The sequence below is a fragment of the Piliocolobus tephrosceles genome, chromosome 6, assembly GCF_002776525.5.
Source record: "Piliocolobus tephrosceles isolate RC106 chromosome 6, ASM277652v3, whole genome shotgun sequence".
NCBI classification, from domain to species: Eukaryota; Metazoa; Chordata; class Mammalia; order Primates; family Cercopithecidae; genus Piliocolobus; species Piliocolobus tephrosceles.
In genome coordinates, this window is record NC_045439.1 from 84,343,021 (window position 1) to 84,368,672 (window position 25,652).

Consider the following 25,652-nt stretch of genomic DNA (forward strand, 5'->3'; position numbering starts at 1 on the left):
TTGAAAGAAGTTTTAGTGTGAAATGACCAGAGTAAAGAAAAAAGAGAATGAACATTCATCCATTCAGAACCTACCAAGTGCTAGGTATGGCAGTGGGTGCTCTTCTATCCGTTTCTCATTCAAAGTGAGGAAATTGAGGCTCAGAGAGGTTAAATGACTTGCCCAAATAACACACAGTAGTGAATAAGAAGATGGATTGGTTCTTTATAATCCCCAAAACCACACTAAACTTTCTCCTTTGTGGTTAGCTGACTGACATTTCAGGAGAGAAAAGTTTTTTTTTTTATTTTTATTTCAGGAGCAAGTTTCTTATCGGTCTGGCTCTTCACTCTCCTAGGTTGTCTTGGATTATAGAATTTAAGGTACTACCTGTGGAACTGACAGTGCCAACACATTATTCTTGACCTCTTGAGTGACTAGTTCCTTACCCAAAGCTCATCTCAAAATTATAGCTGCTCTTGAGAGTTTGATGTAACATGGAGACTATGTTGTTGGTTTTATTCTCTCTGATACCATTATTTGAACACTAGTGAATTGTGTCCAGTGTGTACCCTGCTTAATTGACAGCTTTCTCAGCTGTTTTATAGTAGGTTCTCTAGTATCTTTATCTTCATGGCCATAGTCAAGAAACTTGTTTTTATTTATTTAAACATGATTGTGGGAGTAGGTAATTATAGTATGCTTTTTGACTATGCAGGAACAAATCTTACCCTTGAGGCCAGGCAGGCATGGTGGCTCATGCCTGTAATTCTAGCACTTTGGGAGGCTGAGGAAGGCGGATTGCTTGAGCCCAAGAATTTGGGATCGGCCTGGGCTACATGGCGAAACCCCGTCTCTACTAAAAAATGCAAAAATTAGTCAGGCATGATGACGCGTGCATGTAGTCTCAGCTACTCATGAGACTGAGGCAAGAGGATCAATTGAGCCCAGGAAGTTGAGGCTGCAGTGAGCCATGATCGCTCTACTCCATCCTTGGTGATAGAGCAACACCCTGTCTCAAGCAAAACAAAACAAATCTTACCTTTACCTGAAAAACTGGTTAAGGAGAGTTGTAAGTGGTAATGTTAGTTTCTCCATATTATCGATTCAGATCTTATCCCAAAGGAAAACCAGAGCTGTTTGAACTCCAGCTCTTCCTTAGCTGCCAGGTGTTAACAACTTGTGTTTCGATAGATTCAAACCACTGTCCTGGACTTAAAATATTTTCTAAGCTGTGACTCATCTTTTGACTCATTCTTTCTTTCACTAGGAAATACACTGAATTTTAATTTCGAGAATTTCAGTTATCCCTTCTGAAGAGTGTGTTGCTCATTAAAGTTGCTGGGACTTGTTTTTCTGGTAACCAATAGGGCTACAAATTAGTTTGTACTCAGTGGTTATGTTAAACCCATGTGTAAACAGAGGAGGAAATCTGATTAACTGTCTAAAGGAAGGTTGTTGAAGATGAGACCATTCTTTCTGACTCCTTTTAGAGGTTCATCTCTTCCACCAGAGGGATGGGTATGCAGGAGGGTAATCTGAGGCTGAACAGAGCAGGTGCTATGCGTGTGTATTTGTATCTGTAAATATCACATCACTGTTTACAGTACACTGGACTCTCTACATGCAAGGCCTGGTCAGACCAAACCAGGAGGAATTGTTCCTGTGCTTAAAGCCAAGAATAACATCCTGACCAGCAGGGGGACAGAGGTCAGCTCAAGGCAACAGCTCTTGGGAGCTACAGAACACTAAGAAACTTGGAGGAACTGAGCTTAATAAAAAGGAAGGCAAGATGTACTTTGAAGGAAGTGTGTGAAACCTGTGTGCCTTTCTCTTATTAGGACATGGTTTATTTATGAAAAATGAAAAGATCTTTTTTTTTTTTGAGACAGTCTCGTACTGTCTCCTGGGCTGGAGTGCAGTGGCATGATCTTGGATCACTGCAACCTCTGCCTCCTAGGTTCAAGCTATTCTCCTGCCTCAGCCTCCCAAGTAGCTGGGATTACAGGCACCTGCCACCACACTCTGTTAATTTTTTGTATTTTTAGTAGAGACAGGGTTTCATTATGTTGGCCAGGCTGGTCTCTAACTCCTGACCTCGTGATCCGCTTGCCTTGGCCTCCCAAAGTGCTGGGATTATAGGCGTGAGCCACTGTGCCCGGCCAAAAAATGAAGTTATCTTAACAGGTGGATATGTGATGAGTTCATATCACCTCTTGGTCATTTAGATTTTCTGATTCTACTTATACATTGATTTATCCGTTGATTATTTCTCATTAGAAATTGTATACCCAGCTAAGTAGCAGGAAGAATATGTTCTATTATTCTGGTGTTTTATTCTATAAGCAACATCAGAGAGGCCCACTAGAGAACTGGATTTAAAATATAATAGGTTAATTAAAAATCAGTTACCATGTCTCAGCCGGGCGCTGTGGTTCACACCTGTAATCCCAGCACTTTGGGAGGCTGAGGTGGGCGGATCACGAGTTCAGGAGTTTGTGAGGCAGGAGGATGGCATGAACCGGTGAGGCAGAGCTTGCAGTGAGCCAAGATTGCGCCACTGCACTCCAGCCTGGGCAATAGAGCGAGACTCTGTCTCAAAAAACAAACAAAGAGGTACCATGTCTCCTGGGGAATTTACTGACTGGCTAGAGTTTTATTTCTGGGATCTTTCTGCGCTCACTTCTTTTTCCTTCCATCTTTCCTCATTCTGATGCTGGCCACTCACTCCACAGAGGCAACTCAAACTATTTTCTGAAAGAGTATTCTAAGTTTGTCCTGTTGTTTTTGGGACTCATTTCTCTGGCGTGGCTTCAGTTGGTTCCAGGCCAAAATGATCTTCTGAAAACTTTTCTTCATGGCCTTTTTTTCTTGGCTTTTTTCATGCACTTTGCCTGATTGGTTTTACTGGTGCTTTCCTTCTCCAGTGGTGTAAGCTATGTTGCCTTAATTGTAAGGCTGTAAAGCTCAGGTGCAACCTCAGGCTGTTTAGACTTTCCCCAAGTACTTTTGTCCTTTCCTAGAAATTGGAGGATGAATCAGATGCTCTGTTATGAGGTATTGCTGACTCTCCTGGGATTTTAGTTTGTCAGTTGTTTAACCAGTGTGTAGCAATTTGGATTGTATTTGCAAGGTAGGACTTGTTGCCAAGACTCCGAAGTAGGTCATTGCTATTATGCTTTTTCTCTTTTTTTTTCCTAGAGACAGGGTCTCACTATGTTGGCCAGGCTAGAATTGGCCTCAAGTGATTTTCCTGCCTTGGACTCCCAAAGTGCTAGGATTACAGGCGTGAACCACTGCACCCAGCCTTCCCTTTCTTTTTCTTTTTTTTTTTGAGGTGGAGTCTCGCTCTGTCGCCCAGGCCGGAGTGCAATGGCATGATCTTGGCTCACTACAACCCCGCCTCTTGGGTTCAAGCGATTCTTCTGCCTCAGCCTCCTGAGTAGCTGGGAGTACAGGCGCATACCACCATGCCCAGCTAAGTTTCATATTTTTAGTAGAGACGGGGTTTCACCATATTGGCCGGGCTGATCTTAAACTCCTGACCTCGTGATCCGCCCTCCTCGGCCTCCCAAAGTGCTGGGATTACAGGCGTGTGCCAGCGCACCCAGCCATTTTTTTTTCCTGAAACAGTCTCGCTCTGTCGCCCAGGCTGGAGTGCAATGGCACGATCTTGGCTACTGTCACCTCCACATCCTGGGTTCAAGCAATTTTCCTGCCTCATCCTCCCGAGTAGCTGGGATTACAGACTTGTGCCACCATACCTGGCTGATTTTTGTATTTTGAGTAGAGACAGGGTTTCACCATGTTGCCCAGGCTGGTCTTGAATTCCTGACCTCAAATGGTACACTCACCTTGGCTCCCCAAAGTGCTGGGATTATAGTTGTGAGCCACTACGCCCAGCCCTCCCTTTATTTTTCAATTGAAAAATTAGCAAAGACAGAATTACCTTGTCCATGGTCACATGGTAAGCTAGTTTTATACCTTTTGAAGCAAACCTCATTTTTGTATTCCTTATACCTCTCAGTGCAAGTATTAGCTTAACAAATAACAGGTGCTTATGGCCAGGCATGGTGGCTCATGCCTGTAATCCCAGCACTTTGGGAGGCCATGGAGGGCGGATCACAAGGTCAGGAGTTCGAGAACAGCCTGGCTAATATGTTGAAACCCCGTATTTACTAAAAATACAAAAAATTAGCCGGGCATGGTACTCGGAAGGCTGAGGCAGGAGAATTGCTGGAACCCGGGAGGCAGAGGTTGTAGTGAGCTGAGATCGGGCAACTGCACTACAGCCTAGGAGACAGAGTGAGACTCTATCTCAAAACAACAACAACAACAACAACAACAAAAAACCCCACAAATAACAGGTGCTTATTAAATATGAATAATAAGTCATAACTGTGGGTTGATTGGGAATAGAAGTATGGTTAAAATTCAGAATTCTCATCAGATTCATCATATTATAGATAAAGAGCTGAGAAAAGTTTCTGGATGGAAGGGACAGAATAGCTATGCATGAAGCTTTTAGTAGTGTAGAATGCCTACAAAAAAATTATTCCTGACTGGGCATGGTGGCTCACACCTGTAATCCCAGCACTTTGGGAGGCCGAGGCGGATGGATCATGAGGTCAGGAGTTGGAGACCAGTCTGGCCAATATGGTGAAACCTTGTCTCTACTGAAAATACAAAAATTAGCTGGGCATGGTGGTGTGCGCCTGTAGTCCCAGCTACTCGGGAGACTGAGGCAGAAGAATCACTTGAACCCAGGAGGCAGATGTTGCAGTGAGCCAAGATCGCGCCATTGCACTCCAGCCTGGGCGACAGAGCAAGACTGTCTAAAAAAAAGGAAAAAAAAAAATTCCCAATTTAGCTCACAGCTGCAATCCCAGCACTTTGGGAATGCAAGATGGAATGATGACTTGAGCACTGGAGTTCAAGACTAGCCTGGCCAACAAAGGGAGTCCTCGTCTCTACAAAAAAGTCAAAAAAATTACCCAGGTGTGGTGGTGTGCACCTGTAGTCACAGCTACTCAGAAGGCGGAGACGGGAGGATCCCTTGAGCCCAGGAGTTTGAGGCTGCAATGGGCAGTGATTGTGCCACTGCACTCCAGTCTGCTGGGTGACAGAGTGAGACATTGTCTCCAAAAAAAAAAAAAAAAAAAAAAAATGCTGAGGGCAGCAGCTCATGTCTGTAATCCCAGCACTTTGAGAGGGATAGTGAGAGGATCTCTTGAGTCCCAGAGTTTGAGACCAATCCTGGGCTATGTAATGAGACCTTGTCTCTACTAAAAATAACAAAGAAATTACTGGGTGTAGTGACACATGCAATGGCTATAGTCCCAGCTACTCGAGAGGCGGAGGCAGGAGGATTGTTTGAGCCCAGGAGGTTGAAGCTGCAGTGAGCCAAGATTGTGCCACTACATTCTAGCCTGGGTCATAGAATGAGACCCTGTCTCAAAAAAAGAAAAAAATAAAAATCCCAATTTAAATCATTCTAAAATGAAGAAAGAGAAAAGGAGTTTGTCTAAAAAGGAAATTGGTTATAATGTAAGGAGAAATAGGGTGAGAGTACATAAATGAACATGAATTAGTTGAGAGATAGAAACAGTTCTGGAAGCAGGCATCTTGCCAGCCTGGCTCAGACAGTAAAAATGAAAATTTTCCTCCCCTTTCCAAAACCACTATCCAGAGGGGCTATTACTGACTGTGGATACTAGTATCCAGTTTTGGGGTTGCCATGTAAAGCATGAAAAGGTGCAGTGGGGTCAGTCAGCACAAAGAACAACTGCTCTTTTGATTTGTTAAATTCTTCTTAATAGTTTTATTGGTCTCAAATTCCAAAGCCAAAACCATTTTCTGATTCTTTTGCTGTGTCCAGTTGGCTTGTGGGACCAAAGCAGCAGCTGAGACTGCTGTACTACACTTTGTATTAGGCAATAATCCTTTGGAAGGCCTGGCCACTTTTCTTTCTTTCTTTTTTTTTTTTTTTTTTTTTTGAGACAGTTTTGCTCTTGTTGCCCAGGCTGGAGTACAATGGCGTGATCTCAGCTCACTGCAACCTCTGCCTCTTGGGTTTAAGCAGTTCTCCTATCTCAGCCTCCCAAGTAGCTGGGATTACAGGCGTGCACCATCATGTCTGGCTAGTTCTGTGTTTTTAGTAGAGATGGAGTTTCACCATGTTGGTCAGGCTGGTCTTGAACTCCTGACCTCAAGTGATCCTCCTGCTTCCACCTCCCAAAATGTGGCCTCCCAGTTTTTTGTTTTTTCTTTTTTGCTTTGGGACCAGTAATTTGCATTTCATTCAGGATATCTCTTTTCCCCCCTCATTTTTTCATGCATACCTGTGCTAAGTCCTGTTCTCTGAACCTAGATCTGGCTTCTGGCCTCACTGAATTATACAGATTTTAACTATTTCGGTTTCAGATCTGTTTCTACCTTTTTGTTTGTCTTTCCCTGCTCCCTGTAGCAAACTGGTTCAGACTTGCTTGGGGAAGGGATGATAGTTTTTACTTGTTTGTTTTTTGACTCCATAAATATATTCTCTTCTTACTAATTATTCTTTCTTTCTTTGTCAAACAGGCTACCAAGCAGTTTCTTGAAGAGATTAACAAGTGGACAGTTCAATACAATGTTTCCCCGCTGTCTTGGAATGTGGCTGTCAAGTTCCTCATGGCAAGGAAGTTTGATGTGCTCCGTGCCATAGAATTGTTCCACTCCTACAGAGTATGTTGCTCAGGGGTGGACTAGACCTGTGGTATTTGGGCTTAGTGTTGCTGTTGTCCCTATCACGCTCGACACACACATCGGTTCTCTAAGTGTTCCTCCCCACTCCCATAAAAAATGGATCCATATCCAGGAGCCTTTGTGAGAGCTGAAGCTGGGCAAGGCAGCTGCTGGAAGTCACTACTTTTGTACCTAAGTTTTTTTTTTTTTTTTTTAAATATGGAACGCTTCACGAATTTGCGTGTCATCCTTGCGCAGGGGCCATGCTAATCTTCTCTGTATCGTTCCAATTTTAGTATATGTGCTGCCGAAGCGAGCACTGTACCTAAGTTTTGATTGTACACCAGGATGCCACATCTAATGATTGAGATGGAGGAAGTAGCCTGACAGCATCCTGGTGGCAGGACAGGGGTTCACCCTTCCTAGAATTTTAATCCTAGCTCTTTTCTCTGGACTCTGGCCACATGAAAATCTGTTGGTTTTCAGGATGTCTAGGGCTTTTAGAAACTTGCCATTCAGATGAATGCTGAGCTTAGTGGGCAGTTCAGGGCAGTTCAGGAAGGGAAGTTGTTTTTTATTTGTTTTTTTTTTTTTTTTTTTTTTTTTTAGGAAGGGAAGTTTTAACCCTGGAAAAGAAGAGCAACTGCATATTAGCTAGGTCCATTATCTTAAAGCATCTTTATGCAAATGTAGTGGCATCTGGATTTTAATTTGTTTTGATTTTTGTTTTTTGAGGAGGCACACACTTTGGTTTTGTGCTTCTGTTTGCTTTCTCAGTTTGTAGTGTCTTTGATAAAACACTATACAGCATGTTACTTTGGGGTCAGAATCCTTCTAAAGAAATACAAAATCTCCCTAAAAAAAAAATTGGAATAACAAGCACTAGATTAGCTTAACTGAAGTTCGGTTACATCTATGTTGTGGACCAGCTCATTCAATATTTATTCATTTACTCAACAGATACTTATTTTATACTTACTGCGTTCCAGGTGCAGAGATTACTATTTAGAAGGAGAGACTAGGGCTGGGTGCAGTGGCTCATGCCTCTAATCCCAGCACTTTGGGAGGCCAAGGCAGGTGGATCACTTGAGGTCAGGAGTTTGAGACCAACCTGACCAAAATGGCAAAACCGTATCTCTACTAAAACTACAAAAATTAGCTGGGTGTAGTGGCACCTGCATTCCCAGCTACTCAGGAGGCTGAGGAAGGAGAATCACTTGAACCAAAGAAGTGGAGGTTGCAATGAGCCGAGATCACACTATTGCATTTCAGCCTGGGCAACAGAGTGAGACTCTGTGAAAGAAGGGAGGGAAGGAGGGAGGGAGGGAGCTCAAGTGATCTGCCCACCTCAGCCTCCCAAAGTACTGGGATTACAGGCGTGAGTCACCGTCCCCAGCCTAAGAGGTTTAAAAATAAGCAGTTGATGAAATAGGACAAACCAAGATAATATTTTTTTTGTTATCGATATGTAAAGGTAGAGAATGTCTCTGGAGAAAGGAAATGTAAGTGGTCAACCTTGTCATTTAAGAGGAGGACTGAAGAGGCTGGGTGCGGTGGCTCACGCCTATAATCCCAGCACTTTGAGAGGCCGAGGCGGGTGGATCACTTCAGCCCCGGAGTTCGAGACCAGCCTGGGCAACATGGCAAAACCCTGTCTCTACAAAAATTAGCCAAGCATGGTGGCATGTGCCTGTAATCCCAGCTACTCAGGAGGCTGAGGCAAGAGAATATCTTGGATGCAGAGGTTGCGGTGAGCCAAGACCATGCCACTGCACTCCAGCCTCGGCGACAGTGTGAGACTCGGTCTTGATTGAAAAAAAAAAAAAGAATCTGGTTGTCAGAGTGAGGAAAATGAAGTCGTTGTAGCTGCTGTTGGAGAGAATATCAGGTGGAGAGAAGACTCCTATTTAAACATAGGAGAAGCCTAAACCTAGAAAATGTGTGAGGATGTATGCGTCCAGACATTTTTGAGGTCCATATTTTAGTGTCCTGGTACCATGTCAGTGCTGCTGCATGTTTAAGAACCTTGATCCTGCACCTGAATGTAACATACTGGTTACTCTTCAGGGTTAGGATTAGGATTCTTACTGAGTCAGAGAAAAATACCCTGCCTGAGGGGCTGATAAAGTAGATTTGGACAGGAATTCTGAAAATGCTTGGCTGGCTTGGAGGCAGGTTACAAAGAAATTCATAATTCATTTAGTTGATTTCATTATTCATTTAGCTGAATTCTTTTTGTTTTTTGTTTTTTTTTTGAGACAGAGTCTCATTCTGTTGCCCAGACTGGAGTGACAGTGGTGCTATCTTGGCTCACTGCAACCTCCACCTTCTGGGTCCAAGCAATTCTCCTGCCTCAGCCTCCTGAGTAGCTGGGATTATGGGCATGCACCACCATGCCAGCCTAATTTTTGTATTTTTAGCCGAGACAAGGTTTCACCATGTTGGCCAGGCTGGTCTGGAACTCCTGACCTCAGGTGACCTGCCCGCCTCAGCCTCCCAAAGTGGTGGGATTACAGGCGTGAACCACCGCACCCGGCCCATTTAGTTGAATTCTAGTTCAACTAAATGAAGTAGAATTAGTTATGAAATTTATAATTCATTCATTCACTGATAACCACCTTCTCTCTGAGATTTGGTGGTTACATGGCACTGTCCTGGATATACAGTATTTTCATATTAATACATTTTGGTATGCTTCCTTTTTAGGAAACTCGAAGGAAGGAAGGCATTGTGAAGCTGAAACCTCATGAAGAACCTCTTCGTTCTGAGATCCTCAGTGGAAAATTCACCATCTTAGTGAGTGTTTAGGGACCCTATCTCGTAGGGCCTTATTACTTCCTTTTTTAACTGGTGTCCTGTTTGGACTTTGTTCCTATATACCTTATCCTGAATCTAGAGTCTCCACAGTTAGGAGCAGATGTGAAATAGCCATGCAGTTTGGTATAAAATTATTTTAGTAACAACTGGGTTACTAATAGTTTCTGGTAATTAGAGTTATGAATGATAATTGAAAAATTAAATTATGGAAAATCAGTTGTACAGTAGACTTAGAAAAGTTTCTTCAGTTGGTCCATTAAGATTAATCATGGTCTTTGGGATAGGTATGCAATGTGTCAGACACCCATGCTTCCATACTTAACACAAGCTCTCCACTTAGTTGAGACCTCAGCCTTTCAAGTAAACATACAATGGCACTTTTAAGGCAGAGGGTGGAAATCATGATCCTGTTCCCTGGTTCTCTGCTGCGGCTTTTTCTTTTGCCATTCTGCCAGGGGAGTTAGCTAGGAAGCCAGTGCAGAGCCATCCTTTGATCTGTCTGCAGTTGAAGAGCAAAGAGAATGTTTGTTTGTTTGTTTTGTTTTTTTTCTTGTCACAGAAATATGGTCCAGGGAGTCCTGAGAGAATCAGGCAAGGGGTGATATTAACATTCTTGCCTTTGGGGAGCAATTGGTGAAGTCAGGGAATTATTCTTAGCATCTGTTTTGTACATGTATCAAACCCTTATCCAGTGTATGTCTTAGTAATTGCTGTGATTTTCTATTTGATTTTTAAAAATGTTTCTTGTTTTACTTGCTTTAGAATGTTCGGGACCCAACAGGAGCCTCCATTGCCCTCTTTACTGCCAGGTTGCATCATCCCCACAAGTCAGTCCAACATGTGGTACTTCAGGCTCTGTTTTACTTGCTAGACAGAGCTGTGGATAGGTAAGCACTGAGACTATTTTTTTAGGTATTCTACATGCAGGTAGGAAAGTGACAGTTTTTTACTTGATTAAATTCAGCAGTGCCTTCACCATTCTCCTAGGATGTGCCCTGGGCAATGCTATGAATAGAGAACAGTCCATGTCCTTCAGGATGCAGCATGTTTGCAGGCATTATCAAGATGGTGGGTGTTCTTTTTTTTATTTTATTTTATTTTTATTTTTATTTTGAGACGGAATCTTGCTCTGTCACCCAGGCTGGAGTGCAGTGGCGCAATCTCAGCTCATTGCAAGCTCCGCCTCCCAGGTTCACGCCATTCTCCTGCCTCAGTCTCCCGAGTAGCTGGGACTACAGGCACCTGCCACCGCGCCTGGCTAATTTTTTTTATTTTTAGTAGAGATGGGGTTTCACCGTAGTCTCGATCTCCTGACCTCGTGATCTGTCCTCCTCGGCCTCCCAAAGTGCTGGGATTATAGGCATGAGCCACTGCGCCTGGCCGGTGGGTGTTCTCTTTACCACCTTGGCTGTATGTCAGGAAAACAGAAGCTGAGAAAGTCAATTATCGGCAATCTTCAGTGTATGGAAAACTACTTATTGGAAGAGAATGAGGGGGAGATGACCTGTGCGGGTTCTTTTTGCTCATATCAGAACCCTCTAGGGCCTCAGTTTCTTTGTCTGCAAGCAGGAATAATGCCATTTAGTTCAGAGGATTTTGAGATTCAACATTCAGGGGAGGGCTGGATGCAGTGGCTCACACCTGTAATCCCAGCACTTTGGGAGGCTGAAGTGGGCGGATTGCTTGAGGCAGGAGAATGACGTGAACCTGGGAGGCGGGGCTTGCAGTGAGCCGAGATCACGCCACTGCACTCCAGCCTGGGCGACAGAGCGAGATTCCGTCTCAAAAAAAAAAAAGAAAAAAAAATGGATTGGTAAACACCATATACTTTTCTATCATCCAGTGCTACAGTACCATCTAGAAGTCTTCCGGGAGACAGGGCAGCCCAGCAGAAGATACACAGACAAAGTAACTCAGAACCCAGGTTCTTAAAGGAGCAAGGAAGTTCCTTTAAGCAATGTGTAATTAAGAGAAGATTAAGTGCTCAAGTTAAAGAAACTTAAGAAAATCCTGGGGAAGTCTGAACTTAGAGCAATTGGAATTAGCAGAGATAGAGAGCTCTCTAAAAGCAGAAGGGCCTCCAAGGAGGAAGCCATCAACCATATCCACACCAGATGTTTGTGGGGCAGTAGAAGCAAGGGACAAAGGCTCAGAGCCAACACCAAGGAGAAATGGACAGATGTTTTGTAACCACATCTTACTTAGAGCTTCACCTTCCCTTAGTATTTCTTAGTAAGGAGGGTCTAAGCATGAAAAACAGAACTGTCTTCTGTAGTATTTGGGATTTCATATCCATTTTACTGAGTCTTATAAAATTCCATAACATAGATTTAATCAGTCTCAATCTTTTTATGTTCTCTTTATAAAACCTCAAGTTAATAAAGTCTTCTGAGTACTAAGACTGATCACATAGAGTGTCTAAACTCAACTGAAATGAAGTCAGGATTGAGATATCCATAAATGGGAAGCCAGGTGAGCAATCCTTCTTTCCAGAATGGTGTTTTAACAATAAGCTGTATTCCCAAATGAGGTTTTTTTGTTTTGTTTTGTTTTTGAGACAGCGTTTTGCTCTTGTTACCCAGGCTGGAGAGCAGTGAGCAGCGGTGTGATCTCAGCTCCCTGCAACCTCCGCCTCCCAGGTTCATGCAATTCTCCTGCCTCAGCCTCCCAAGTAGCTGGGATTACAGGTGCCTGCCACCATGCCCAGCTAATTTTTGTATTTTTGGGTTTCACCACGTTGGCCAGGCTGGTCTCGAACTCCTGACCTCAGATAATCCACCCACCTCAGCCTCACAAAGTGCTGGGATTACAGGCGTGAGCCACCATGCCTGACCCCAAATTAGTATTTTACATGCTACACAAGGTATTAGCCCTGTGGGGAATATAATGGGAAGGTCATTACTTTCATGGACCTTCCTGTCTCTCTGGGCAGGCAAATTTAAAAAATACGAAACTCCAAACTTTTTGCACATTTCTAGTAGTGAAGAACAAGTAAAAATTCACAAATCTATATTTATAAATAATAAACATTAATTACCACATTAATATAGCCAATATAAAACATACAAAAAAGAAATGCAGATTATGAAAAATTTTTTTTTTTAATTTAACTTTTGGCCAGGCGCGGTGGCTCACGCCTGTAATCCTAGCACTTTGGGAGGCCGAGGCAGGCGGATCCTACTTGAGGCCAGGAATTGAGACCATCCTGGACAACATGGTGAAACCCTGTCTCTGATAAAAATACAAAAAATCAGCTGGGTGTGGTAGTGTGCGCCTTTAGTCCCAGCTTCTTGGGGGAAGTGGGAGAGGTTGCTGAGGTGGGAGGATCACTTGAGCCCAGAAGGGTGAGGCTGTAGTGAGCCATGATCACGTCACTGCATTCCAACCTGGGTGACAGAGCAAGACCTGTCTCAAAAAAAAAAAAAAAAAACCCACAAAAAAGCCCACACAAAACAAACAACAACAACAAAAAACATTTAGGGAGAAGTCCAAAAGTATCAAGTTAAGCAAAAACCATCCTTAATAAAAACAGGTGCATAAGCATAAAGAACGAGCTCAGGTCATCACTCTCTCTCTGCTAAGGTAAATGGTATTGTTACAATTCAATTGACAATAAAACTCAAGCCCCAAGAAGTTTTTTACAGTCATCACATGTTAGTCCAGCTGGTTCTAAGATCCTGGTTTCTTCACTCTTGGGCAGAGTTATTTCTATCCTCTCATACTGTTGTTCTGCTATTTCTTTTTCCCTGGTGCTTGCAATTTACAGTTTCTCACTGCTGTTGACATCTTTGGCTGGTCCTCTGGCTTAGAAGGGCTATATTGAGGCCAAGTGCATTGATTCAGGCCTGTAATCCTAGCACTTTGGGAGGCTGAGACCAGCAGATTGTCTGAGCCCAGGAGTTTGTGACCAGCCCTGGGAAACATGATGAAACCACCCATTTCTTGAGGGCAGGGAACTTTCTTTTTAACATATATAATGGAAAATATCCGAATCTCTGTATGTCAAGAGAGAATGGTATCATGAACATCCACATATCCATCATCCATCTTCTTCAAAGTGATCTGTAACCATCTTGTTTCATTGGTAGCCTCTCATGGATCTCCTATCCTCAGTTTCTTTCTTTCCTTTTTTTTTTTTTGAGACTAGGTCTTGCTTTGTCACCCAGGCTGGAGTGTAGTAGCATGATTGTAGCTCACTGCAGCCTTGAACTCCTGGCCTTATGTGATCCTCCCATCTTGGCCTCCCAGAATGCTGGGATTACAAGCATAAACCACTGCATCTGGCTTCTCAGTTTTTTAAAAACAAATGTCAGGGACTGTGTTTTAAGCTTCTTGGTGTTTTCTGTAACATGTAGCTCAGGAATCAAACTCAGTAGGGAATCAGTCAGCTGTCATTGTAAATTTTTTTTTTTTTTTGAGACAGTCTCACTCTGTTCCCCAGGCTGGAGTGCAGTGGCGCTTTCTCAGCTCACTGCAAGCTCCGCCTCCCAGATTCATGCCATTCTCCTGCCTCAGCCTCCCGAGTAGCTGGGACTACGGCGCTGGCCACCACGCCCAGCTAATTTTTTTGTATTTTTAGTAGAGACAGGGTTTCACCATGTTAGTCAGGATGGTCTCGATCTCCTGACCTCATGATCCACCCAACTTGGCCTCCCAAAGTGCTGAGATTATAGGCGTGAGCCATCGCGCCCGGCCCATTGTAAATCTTAAACTGGGTGCAGTGGCTCATGCTTGTAATCCCAATGCTTTGGGAGGCCAGGTGAGAGGATCGCTTGAGTCCAGAAGTTCGAGACTAGCCTGGGCAACATACCAAGACCTCGTCTCTACAAAAAGTTTAAAAATTAGCCAGCTGGGCATGGTGGAGTTTGCCTGTAGTCCCAGACACTTACAGAAGGCTGAACTGGGAGGATCACCTGAGCCCTGGGAAGTTGAGGCTGCAGTAAGCCATGATTGTGCCAGTGCACTACACCATGGGCGACAGAGCAAAATGCTGTCTTAAAATGTATATATATTCTGGTGGCTCACGCCTGTAGTCCCAGCACTTTGGGAGGCCAAGGGGGTGGATCTCCTGAGGTCAGGAGTTCGAGACCAGCCTGGCCAATATGGTGAAATCCCATGTCTACTAAAAATACAAAAAATTAGCCGTGCGTGGTGATGGGTGCCTGTAATCCCAGCTACTCAGGAGGCTGAGACAGGAGAATCGCTTGAACTTGGGCAGAGGTTGCAGTGAGCAGAGATTGCGCTATTGCACTTTAGCCTGGGCAACAAGAGCGAAACTCTGTCTCAAAAAAAAAAAAAAAGTGTATGTATATATATGTAATATACACACGGCCGGGCGCAGTGGCTCAAGCCTGTAATCCCAGCACTTTGGGAGGCTGAGACAGGCGGATCACGAGGTCAGGAGATCAAAACCATCCTGGCTAACACGGTGAAACCCCGTCTCTACTAAAAAATATGAAAAACTAGCCGGGTGAGGTGGCGGGCACCTGTAGTCCCAGCTACTTGGGAGGCTGAGACAGGAGAATGGCGTGAACCCGGGGTGCGGAGCTTGCAGTGAGCCGAGATCGTGCCACTGCACTCCAGCCTGGGTGACAGAGCAAGACTCCGTCTCAAAAAAAAAAAAAAAAAAAAAAAATACATATATATATATATATACACACACACACATATATAAACACACATATATCTATCTGTCTATCTATCTATTCTATACCCTAAAGTGTAAAAATCTTACTGCATTCCTGTTTTATGTGCCTTCACAGGATGAGCACTTTGATCTGGGAATATAGAACCTGGATCATTCATTATGCATCCAAGCTTCTCTTTCTTAAATTCTCTTTGCCCCCTCACTGACTTGTTTTTGTTTTAGTCCCCTGCCACAAGCTGGAGTCATGAGCGGAGAGCCCATAAGTTGAATTTGACCCTTTAGGAGCTCATGGAGAAACAGAAAGTATCTAGATCTGGATAGCCTATTCAATAATTGTGCCACACATTTTCTTTGTTTCTTTTTATTTAAGAGACAGGGTCTCTTGCTCGGGCTGAAGTGCAGTTGTATCATCATAACTCACAGTAGCCTCAACTCCTGGGCTCAAATGATCTTCCTGCCTCTGTTTCCCAAGGAGCTGGGATCACAGGCACGTACTACTAAACCTGTTCAATTTAAAAATTGTTTTGTAGACATGGAGTTTCACTCTGCTGACCAGGCTGGTCTCAAACTCCTGACCTCAAGCAGTCTTCACATCTCAGTCTCCCAAAGTGCTGAGATTACAGGTGTGAGTCACTGCACCTGTCCTGTGCCACACATTTTAACAGCATCTTGGATCTTCGTGGATCATAGTCTCTCTTGGGTTGTGAAAAAGGAGTCAAGGGTAGGGCGCAGTGACTCATACCTGTGATCCCAGCACTTTGGGAGGCCGAGGCGGGTGGATCACTTGAGGTCAGGAGCTTGGGGCCAGCCTGGGCAACATAATGAAACCCCAGTTCTACTAAAAATTAAAAAATAAGTAAATAAATAAGAAAAAGGAGTAAAGATTTAACACTAATGTAACACATTAGGTGCCATTTGAAACCAAGTCTGCTGGAGAAACTTTCATGTACCTCAGAATTAGACATTTTTGAAACGTTAGCTCATGGGCGGGTGCTTCTGCCTTGGAATTTGTTAAAGGGATAAAGATATGGAGGTTCCCAGGAGGTGCTGGTGCGAAAATAGTAAGATACAAAATAACTTTGAGACTGGGCATGGTGGCTTATGCCTGTAATCCCAACACTTTGGGAGGCTGATGTGGGTGGATCTAAGGTCAGGAGTTTCAAGACCAGCCTGGCCAACATGGCGAAACCCTATCTCTACTAAAAATACATTAGCCAAGTGTGGTAGTGCATGCCTGTAGTCCCAGCTACTCGGGAGGCTGAGGCAGAAGAATTGCTTGAACACAGTCTTCGGAGGTTGCAGTGAGCTGAGATCCTGCCATTGCACTCCAGCCTGGGTGACAAGAGTAAAACTCTGTCTCAAAACAAAAAACAATAACTTTGAGACTCCTGGTTTCAGGAATGTATTTTGTGCCAAACATTTTCTCAATTCTAAATAGATGTGAAAACTGTTGCTGTCATCTGTGAGTAGTCCAATCAAATAATTTATTCCTAATGACCATTTGGGTCTGCAAATCACATGTATGTACGGATCTGTCTTGGTGGAAGAGTACATCTTTGAGAAATCTTTATAAATCTGGGAAATTGGACTGAGAAATACTTTCTGTATCTTCAAATGTTCCTAATTTTGGTCTGGGAATAGGTTTACTTTTTTTTTTTTTTTTTTTCCCCCTGAGATGGAGTCTCACTCTGTTGGCCAGGCTGGAGTGCAGTGGTACAGTCTCAACTCACTGCAACCTCTGCCTCTTGGGCTCAGGCAATTCTCCTGCCTCAGCCTCCCGAGTAGTTGGGATTACAGGCATGTGCCACCATACCCGGCTAATTTTGTATTTTTTGTGGAAATGGGGTTTCACCATATTGGTTAGGCTGGTCTCGAACTCCTGACCTCAGGTGATCCACCCGCTTCAGCCTCCCAAAGTGCTGGGATTACAGGTGTGAGCCACCATACCCAGCCATGGCTTACTATTAATACCTGTTAATCTACTTTTTTTTTCCTTTCTTTCCTTTTTTTTTTTTTTTAAATAGAGTCAGGGTCTTGCCATGTTGCCCAGGCTGGTCTTGAACTCCTGGGTTCAAGCAGTCCGGCTGCCTTGGCTTCCCAAAGTGCTAGGATTAGAGGCATGAGCCACTGCGCCTGGCCTTACTTTTTCTTAAGATAAGATCTCACTCTGTCTCCCAGGCTGGAGTGCAGTGGCATGATCTCACTGCAGCCTCGACCTCCTGCGCTCAAGCGACCCTCCCACCTCAGCCTCCTGGGTAGCTAGGACTATAGGCACAGGTCACTACATGATGAGGTATTGTCATGTTGCCCAGCCTGGTCTTAAATTCCTGGGCTCAAGCTATCCGCCCTCCTTAGCCTTCCAAAGTACTGAGGCTACAGGCATGAGCCACCATGCCGCCTTCATCTACTTTTTAGGAATGCTTTCCAAAGGCCATTTATGGGTTTGTTGTCTTCCTCCATTGGCTCATAAGAGACAAATTTACTATCAATGAGCTTAGAGGCATTCTTGTTCTACACAGTTTTCCACAGGTCTGAAATATTTTCTTAGAGATGGGCTTCCAGTCTACTGAATTACAATTCAGTGACCATTTATTTTTAAGGGCTTTGCTAGGGACTGTTGGGTGTAATGAGTTGAACAACAAGTTCTTGTCCTTTAGGAGAGAATCAGTTGGCTACACAGAGTATATTAAGGCCACAAGAAAAATCCACAGAAAGATTTATGGGGCTTTAAAGGAAAAAATGATCGGTAGCATATTTGATTACAGTTACCAGGGAGACTTTCATGGAAGAGGAAACTTTGGGATTGAGTACGGAATATGTTACAGGATTTGGGTAGGTAGATTCAGAGGGGTGGGAGAAAACAGTTCAGATTTTGATAACTTAGTTGCTGTAGAGCATTCTCAATACGAGTTTGGCATTTGGTAAATATGGATAAATCTGCCTTAATAAACATAGCAGATACCAAGGATAAGAGATCTTTTTGTAAGACCAATGTGCAGTCAGGCAGTTGTTTTGATCCTAGATGTTTCATACTCTCAGGTTTTGTTTTGGCATTAGGCTTTCAACCTGCCTCATCCATCTTCTTACTTAACAAATGTTTTTGTTCAATGGTTGATTTACAGCTTTGAAACTCAGAGAAATGGGCTGGTGTTTATCTATGACATGTGTGGTTCCAATTATGCCAACTTTGAGCTGGATCTTGGCAAGAAAGTCCTAAACCTGCTGAAGGTAAGGCTATGGAGGGCCCTCAACTTTCCTTCAATGCTTGGGATTTTTTTTTTTTTTTTTTTTTTAATTCTTTGGGAAAAGATTTAGGAAAGATGCAAACTTCAGAAATTATGTTCAATGTAAAGGCCATCTGTAAATGATGACTACTATCTGCTTCCATAGAACAAGAAATGACCTTAAAAGTGAAGTGGGAGAAATTAAGGTAAAAAATGCACAGGAATGGCTGGGAATGGTGGCTCACGCCTGTAATCCCAGCACTTTGGGAGGCCAAGGTGGGTGGATCATGAGGTCAAGAGATCAAGGCCATCTTGGCCAACATGGTGAAACTCTGTCTCTACTAAAAACACACAGGTTAGCTGGGCATGGTGGCGTGTGCCTGTAGTCCCAGCTACGTGGGAGACTGAGGCAGGAGAATCGCTCAAACCCGGGAAGCGGAGGTTGCAGGGAGTGGAGATCGCGCCATTGCGATCTCGCGACAGAGTGAGTCTGGCAACAGAGTAAGACATCGTCTCCAAAAAAAAAAATGCATAGGAACATTCTGAGTCATAAAAGTGGAATGGGCCGGGTGCCCTGACTCACTCCTGTAATCCCAGCACTTTGGGAGGCTGAGGCACACTTATGTGTATAAGGTGTATATGAAACATACATAAATGTAAGCTGAGCACGGTGGCTCATGCCTATAATCCCAGCACTTTGGGAGGCCAAGGCGGGTGGATCACGAGATCAGGAGATCGAAACCATCCTGGCTAACACGGTGAAACCCCATCTCTACTAAAAATACAAAAAAAAAAAAAAATTAGCTGGGTGTGGTGGTGGGCGTGCCTGTAGTCCCAGCTACTTGGGAGGCTGAGGCAGGAGAATGGCGTGAATTGGGGAGGTGGAGGTTGCAGTGAGCCAACATCGCGCCACTGTGCTCCAACCTGGGTGACAGAGTGAGACTCCATCTCAAAAAAAAAAAAAAAAAAGAAAGAAACATACATAAATTTCCTGCTTAGACTTGGGTCCCCTCCCTAAGATACCTCATTATGTATATGCAGATATTCTAAAATCTGAAAAAAATTCAAAATCTGAAACACTTCTAGTCCGAAGTATATTGGATAAGGAATACCCAACCTGTGTTATGAATGGTGCTGTTATGAACATTCTTAAACATGTTTTCTGGTGCATATGTGTAAGAGGGTCTCTAGGGGAGTGTTTCTCAACCTTTTTTCATTGTTGTCTCACTAGGGAACCTTTTTCAGTATTTTTTTCCCCTAATGATTCCTCTTCTAATGAAATTTAAATACCATAGATATACTGCATATCTCTATGTACTCTTTAAAATTTATTTATATTTTATTTATTTATTTTTTTTGCTCTTGTTGCCCAGGCTGGAGTGTGGTAGTGCGATGTCGGCTCACTGCCAACCTCCACCTCCTGGTTCAAGTGATTCTCCTGCCTCAGCCTCCTGAGTAGCTGGGATTACAAGCACCCACCACCACGCCTGGCCAATTTTTGTACTTTTGGTAGAGATGGGGTTTCTCCACATTGGCCAGGCTGGTCTCAAACTCCTGACCACCGCCTCGGCCTCCCAAAGTGCTGGGATTATAGGCATGAGCCACCACGCCCAGCCTAAATTTATGTATGTTTCATATACACCTTATACACTACAAAAAAATAACGTAAGTGTGCCTCAGCCTCCCAAAGTGCTGGGATTACAGGAGTGAGTCATGGCACCCAGCCCACTCCACTTTTATGACTCAGAATGTTCCTGTGCATTTATTTATTTATTTATTTATTTATTTATTTATTTATTTATTTATTTATTTTTATTTTTATTTTTTGGAGACGAAGTCTCACTCTGTTGCCAGACTGGAGTGCAGTGGCGCGATCTCCACTCACTGCAACCTCCGCTTCCCAGGTTTGAGTGATTCTCCTTATTTTTTAATAGAGGCAGAGTCTCACTATGTTGCCCAGGGTGGTCTTGAATTCCTGGGCTCAAGCAGTACCACCTCCTTGGCCTCCCAAAGTGCTGGGATTATAGGTATTGGCCTCTGTGCCTGGCCTCTTTATGTACTCTGTATACATAAAAAGAGTAAGATTTCTTTTTTTTTTTTTCCCTGAGATGGAGTCTTGCACTGTCGCCCAGGCTGGAGTGCAGTCGCATGATCTCGGCTCACTGCAAGCCCGCCTCCCAGGTTCACGCCATTCTCCTGCCTCAGCCTCTCGAGTAGCTGGGACTACAGGTGCACACCTCCATGCCCGGCTAATTTTTTTGCATTTTTAGTAGAGACAGGGTTTCACCGTGTTAGCCAGGATGGTCTCAATTTCCTGACCTCGTGATCTGCCCGCCTTGGCTTCCCAAAGTGCTGGGATTACAGGCGTGAGCCACCCCACCCGGCCCAATTTCTTTTTTTTTTTCTGGCTCACCTCACCCTGTTCTCCTACTAATTTTACCCCTTTGGTTAGGTGATATCTCCCCCATTGAGAATGCATGCTCTAGGGTATACACCTAGGAGTGGATTGTTGGGTCCTAAAGTCTGTGAAGATTTAACTTTATAAGACAATGTCAAACTGTGTTTTAAAGTGGTCGTACCCCCTTGCCATGTGTAATGATTTCCGTTGGTCTACATCCTCTTCAGCACTTACTAATGTCAGACTTCTTAATTTTTTTCTCAATCAAATGGATATGAAATGGTATCTTGTGGTATAGCTTGCATTTCTTTTATTAGTGAAATTAACTATCTCTTCATATATTTGTTAGCTGTATATTTTTTCTTCTTCTGTGAAATGTCTATTTATGATTTCTCCATTTAGGAATTAATAGTTTTTAATATATTATTGATTCTAATCCATAATGATACATATATACACACATACATATAATGTGTGCACACAGTAAACTGTCTCTTAATTTATAGATTGTTTTTTCACTTTTTATGAAGTTCTTTGACTAACAGAGTTTTTTTTTTTTTTTTTTTTGAGACCCAAGTCTTGCTCTGTTGCCAAAGCTGAGTGCAGTGCCACGATCTTGGCTCACTGCAACCTCTACATCCTGGGTTCAAGCAGTTCTCATGCCTCAACCTCCTGAGTAGCTAGAATTACAGGCATGCGCCACCACACCCAACTAATTTTTGTATCTTTTATAGAGATGGAGTTTCACCATGGTGCCTAGGCTGGTCTCAAGGTCCTGAGCTCAAGCAATCCAGCCATCTTGGCCTCCCAAAGTGCTGGGATTACAGGCGTGGACCACTGTGCCCGACCCACAGAACTTAGTTTCATGCAGTTTTTCAATATTCCAGCCCTTTTCATGGATAGGGTTACCATGCAACACTGGCGGTCTAACTAGGAAGAAATCGTTCCCAAGAAATCCAAAAGAAAAACAAAAAAAAAAGAGGAATTGTAGCTAGTATCTTCTAGCCTGCTCTTTTTGCCACTTTTTTTTCTTTTATTTACTGATTTATTTTTTTGGAGACAGAGTTTCGCTCCTTTTCCCATAATGGAGTGCAGCAGTGCTATCGCGGCTCACTGCAACCTCCTCCTCCCAGTTCAAGCGATTCTCTTGCCTCAGCCTCCCAAGTAGTTGGGATTACAGGTACCTGTCACCACACCCAGCTAATTTTTGTATTTTTAGTGGAGACGGGATTTTGCCATGTTGGCCAGGCTAGACTCGATCTCCTTACCTCAAGTGATCCACCAGCCTTGACCTCCCAAAGTGCTAGGATTACAGACGTGAGCCACCGTGCCCAGCCCTTTTTGCCACTTTCAAAAGACTGATTCTTTTTTGTTTGTTTGTTCTAAGACGGGGTGTCTCTCTGTCCCCCAGGCTGGAGTGCAATGGCGTGATCTCGGCTCACTGCAACCTCCGCCTCCTGGGTTCAAGTGATTCTTCTGCTTCAGCATCCTAAGTAGTTGGCATTACAGGTGCCTACCACCACACTCGGCTAATTTTTAGTAGTGATGGGGTTTCACCGTGTTGGCCAGGTTGGTCTCGAACTCCTGACCTCAAGTGATCCGCCCACCTTGGCCTCTGAAAGTGCTGGGATTACAGGTGTGAGCCACCATGCGCAGCCTCAAAAGACTGATTCTCAATCTGACAGGTCACTCTGTTCTCTTCAGTTATCCTTTAGGTCTACTGATTTGGGGAATCCCCAGCACTCCTCTATGGTGAATACACAGCATTTAGAACAAACTTCTCCAAAGGCCTCTTCACTGAAGTGTGATAAACTACTTTCATCTTTTCCTTCAAAGATGCAACTATTTATTTCAGGGCCTAAATGTCCAAGGTCCTTTTAACCACCAAATCAAAAACCATTCTAGGGAAACACCTGTTATTTCCACAAAATGATAAATAGAAAATAGAAGATATTACATCTGTTTTTTCAGAGCAAAGAACTACAGACCTGGGCCTAGTCCATTTACATGACTGTGTGGGGGTACCTGCTGCAGTCACGAGGGATGGGTAGCAGCTTGGTCAGCGGAGAATAGCCTGCAGCATTCTCCTGTGGTTATAAAGGATTTACCCCTCAATCCCAAACCTTTCCTCAAGGGATTAACAGAAAAGCCAGTGATGGTGAAACTTAAGTGGGGAATGGATTACAAAGGCTAACTGGTATCTGTAGATGAACCAGATCTATAGATGTATCTATATGAACATGTAGCTTCAAATACAGAAGAATACATAGTTGGGGTATTGTCTGGACATCTGGATGAAGTTGTACTAAACTATAATAATGTCCTTTGTCTCAGAGGTGTGGAAGAGGAAGAGGATGGGAAAATGAGAGAATAGCATCTTTTCTGGGGAATTTTTAAAATATATATTTCTAGACAATAAAAATTTGTTTGTTTTTCAAATAAATGACTCAATAGCACCCTCATATACTGTCAGTTCAGTAAGTTGTTAACACCTTTTGGAAGGCATCTGGCATTATAAATCCTTAAAAATGCACATACCCTTTGATCAGTTGTATTTCTGAAATTATATGCTAAGGAAACAATCAGGAAAACAAAGATTTATAAAAAGAATATTTACTGCATATTTATTTTAGATAACTAAAAATAATACCTTAAGCTGACTCCAGTGACTTAAATCTATAATCTCAGCCCTTTGGGAGTTTGAGGTGGGAGAATTGCCTAAGGCAAGGGGTTCAGGACCAGTCTAGGCCACATAGCAAGACCCCGACTGTACAAAATTTAGCTGCATGTGGTGGTATGTGCCTATCGTCCCAGCTACCCAGGAGGCTGAGGCAGGAGGATCACTTGAGCCCAGGATATGGGGCTTCAGTGAGCTATGATCATATGATTGCATTCCAGCCCAGTTGATAAAACCCTGTCTTAAAAAAAAAAAAAAAAAAAGAATATTCATAATCTTTAGCCAAATAATCCCAGTCTTAGAAACAGCTTCTTAAAATAATTTAAAAGGAGGCTGGGTACAGTGACTTATGCCTGTAATCCCTGCACTTTGAAAGGCCAAGATGGGCGGATCACTTGAGGCCAGGAGTTCAAGACCAGCCTGACCAACATGGTGAAAGATCATCTCTGCTAAAAATACAAAAAAGTTAGCCAGGCGTGATGGTGCACACCTGTAATCCCAGCTACTCAGGAAGCTGAGGCAGGAGAATTGGTTGAACCCTTGAGCAGATATCGTGCCACTGCACTCCAGCTTGGGTGACCATGTGAGACTAAAAAAAAAAAAAAAAAAAAAAAAGAATTGAGTTTCAAAAAAGAATTAAAAGGAAAAGATAAAATGAGCATATCAGGATTATTTAGGCCTGAAAACAAACTGAATAATCAGAGTGATGGTTACATGGTTAATTAAATTACCTGTGTCATATTTATTCCCCAGGATATTGTGACTTTGTTAAAATTGACAAATAGAAAGTCTAAGTTGGGGAAAGGCGGGACTTTTTCATATGTAAAGGTGGAAAACAAAACAGCTACCCATATAGAAAAAAATGTCAGATTCCTACATCTCATACTATGTTCAAAAATCAACTTCAGATAGATTAAAGTCTTAAATAGCAAAAACAGGCCAGGCGTGGAGCCTCACACCTGGAATCCCAACACTGGGAGGCCAAGGCAGGCAGATTGCTTGAGCCCAGTAGTTTGAAGCCAGCCTGGGCAACACGATGAAACCACTTGTATTTTTATTCTACAAAAATACAAAAATTAGGCATGGTGGCACATTCTACTTGCGAGGCTGAGGTAGGAGGATCACTTTCAACCTGGGAGGTCAAGGCTATGGTGAGCCATGATGGTGCCACCGTACTCCAGCCTGGGCAACAGAGTGAGACCTCATCTCAAAAAAAAAAAAGGACAAAAACAAAAGTTTAAATTTTAAAATAAAATAGCTCCTCAAGTGGACAAGTGGAAACAACCAATGTGTACAAGTGGAAACAACCGAAATGTCCATCAACGGATTAATAGATAGGAAAAATGTGGTATATTTATGAGGAAATATTATTCAGCCTTAGAAAGCAATGTAATTCTGAGACATGCTACAATATGGATTAACCTTGAAAACATTATGCTAAGTAGGATAAACAAGACAAAAAAGGACAACTATAGTAGGATTCCAATAATATGAGGACCAAAAATATGCAAATTCATAGAGACAGGAAGTAGAACCAAGGTTACTAGGGACTAGGGGGAGAAGGGAATAGGGATATGTTGTTTAATGGGTACAGGGTTTTTGTTTGTGATGATGAAATAGTTCTGAAAATGAATAGTGGTGATGGCTGCATTGTGAACATACTTAATGCCAATAATTGTACACTTAAAATGTTTTAAAAGGTCAATTTTGTTGTGTATATTTTACAATAAAAAACCAACTTAGAAAAATTATTACACATGGTGGAATCAGTGGTAGAGCAGTAAAAAAAAAAAAAAAATAGTACTTTTTCTGACATTAAAATAGAAAAGGATTTAAGACACAAAATACACTAACCAGAAAAGAAAACATTTAACCATATTAAAATTAAGAACTTGGCCGGGCACGGTGGCTCAAGCCTGTAATCCCAGCACTTTGGGAGGCCGAGACGGGCGGATCACGAGGTCAGGAGATCGAGACCATCCTGGCTAACATGGTGAAACCCTGTCTCTACTAAAAAATACAAAAAACTAGCTGGGCAAGGTGGCGGGCGCCTGTAGTCCCAGCTACTCCGGAGGCTGAGGCAGGAGAATGGCGTAAACCAAGGAGGTGGAGCTTGCAGTGAGCTGAGATCTGGTCACTGCACTCCATCCTGGGTGACAGAGCGAGACTTTGTCTCAAAAAAAGAAA

The 25,652-nt window shown here is 43.1% G+C and overlaps 2 protein-coding genes, 1 non-coding gene and 1 pseudogene across 4 annotated transcripts in view; 3 read left to right on the plus strand and 1 right to left on the minus strand.

The window, feature by feature from the left end:
* PML (promyelocytic leukemia) overlaps positions 1-25,652 on the plus strand; it is a 551,773-nt gene that overhangs the window by 317,274 nt on the left and 208,847 nt on the right. The gene's annotated exons all lie outside the window — the stretch shown is intronic.
* The window catches only part of PTPN9 (protein tyrosine phosphatase non-receptor type 9), a 110,170-nt gene that overhangs the window by 44,561 nt on the left and 39,957 nt on the right, over positions 1-25,652 (plus strand). For both annotated transcript variants that reach the window (XM_023196693.2, XM_023196692.2), the window contains exons 2-5: positions 6,559-6,702; positions 9,409-9,498; positions 10,282-10,406; positions 18,289-18,394. In XM_023196693.2, the coding sequence (XP_023052461.1) occupies positions 6,559-6,702; positions 9,409-9,498; positions 10,282-10,406; positions 18,289-18,394 (465 nt within the window). The remainder of the gene's footprint in view (positions 1-6,558; positions 6,703-9,408; positions 9,499-10,281; positions 10,407-18,288; positions 18,395-25,652) is intronic.
* Positions 6,916-7,022, minus strand: LOC111529718. Its single transcript, XR_002727511.1, has one exon. It is a non-coding gene; the product is annotated as a U6 spliceosomal RNA (small nuclear RNA).
* On the plus strand, positions 22,803-23,880 carry LOC111529673 (annotated as a pseudogene).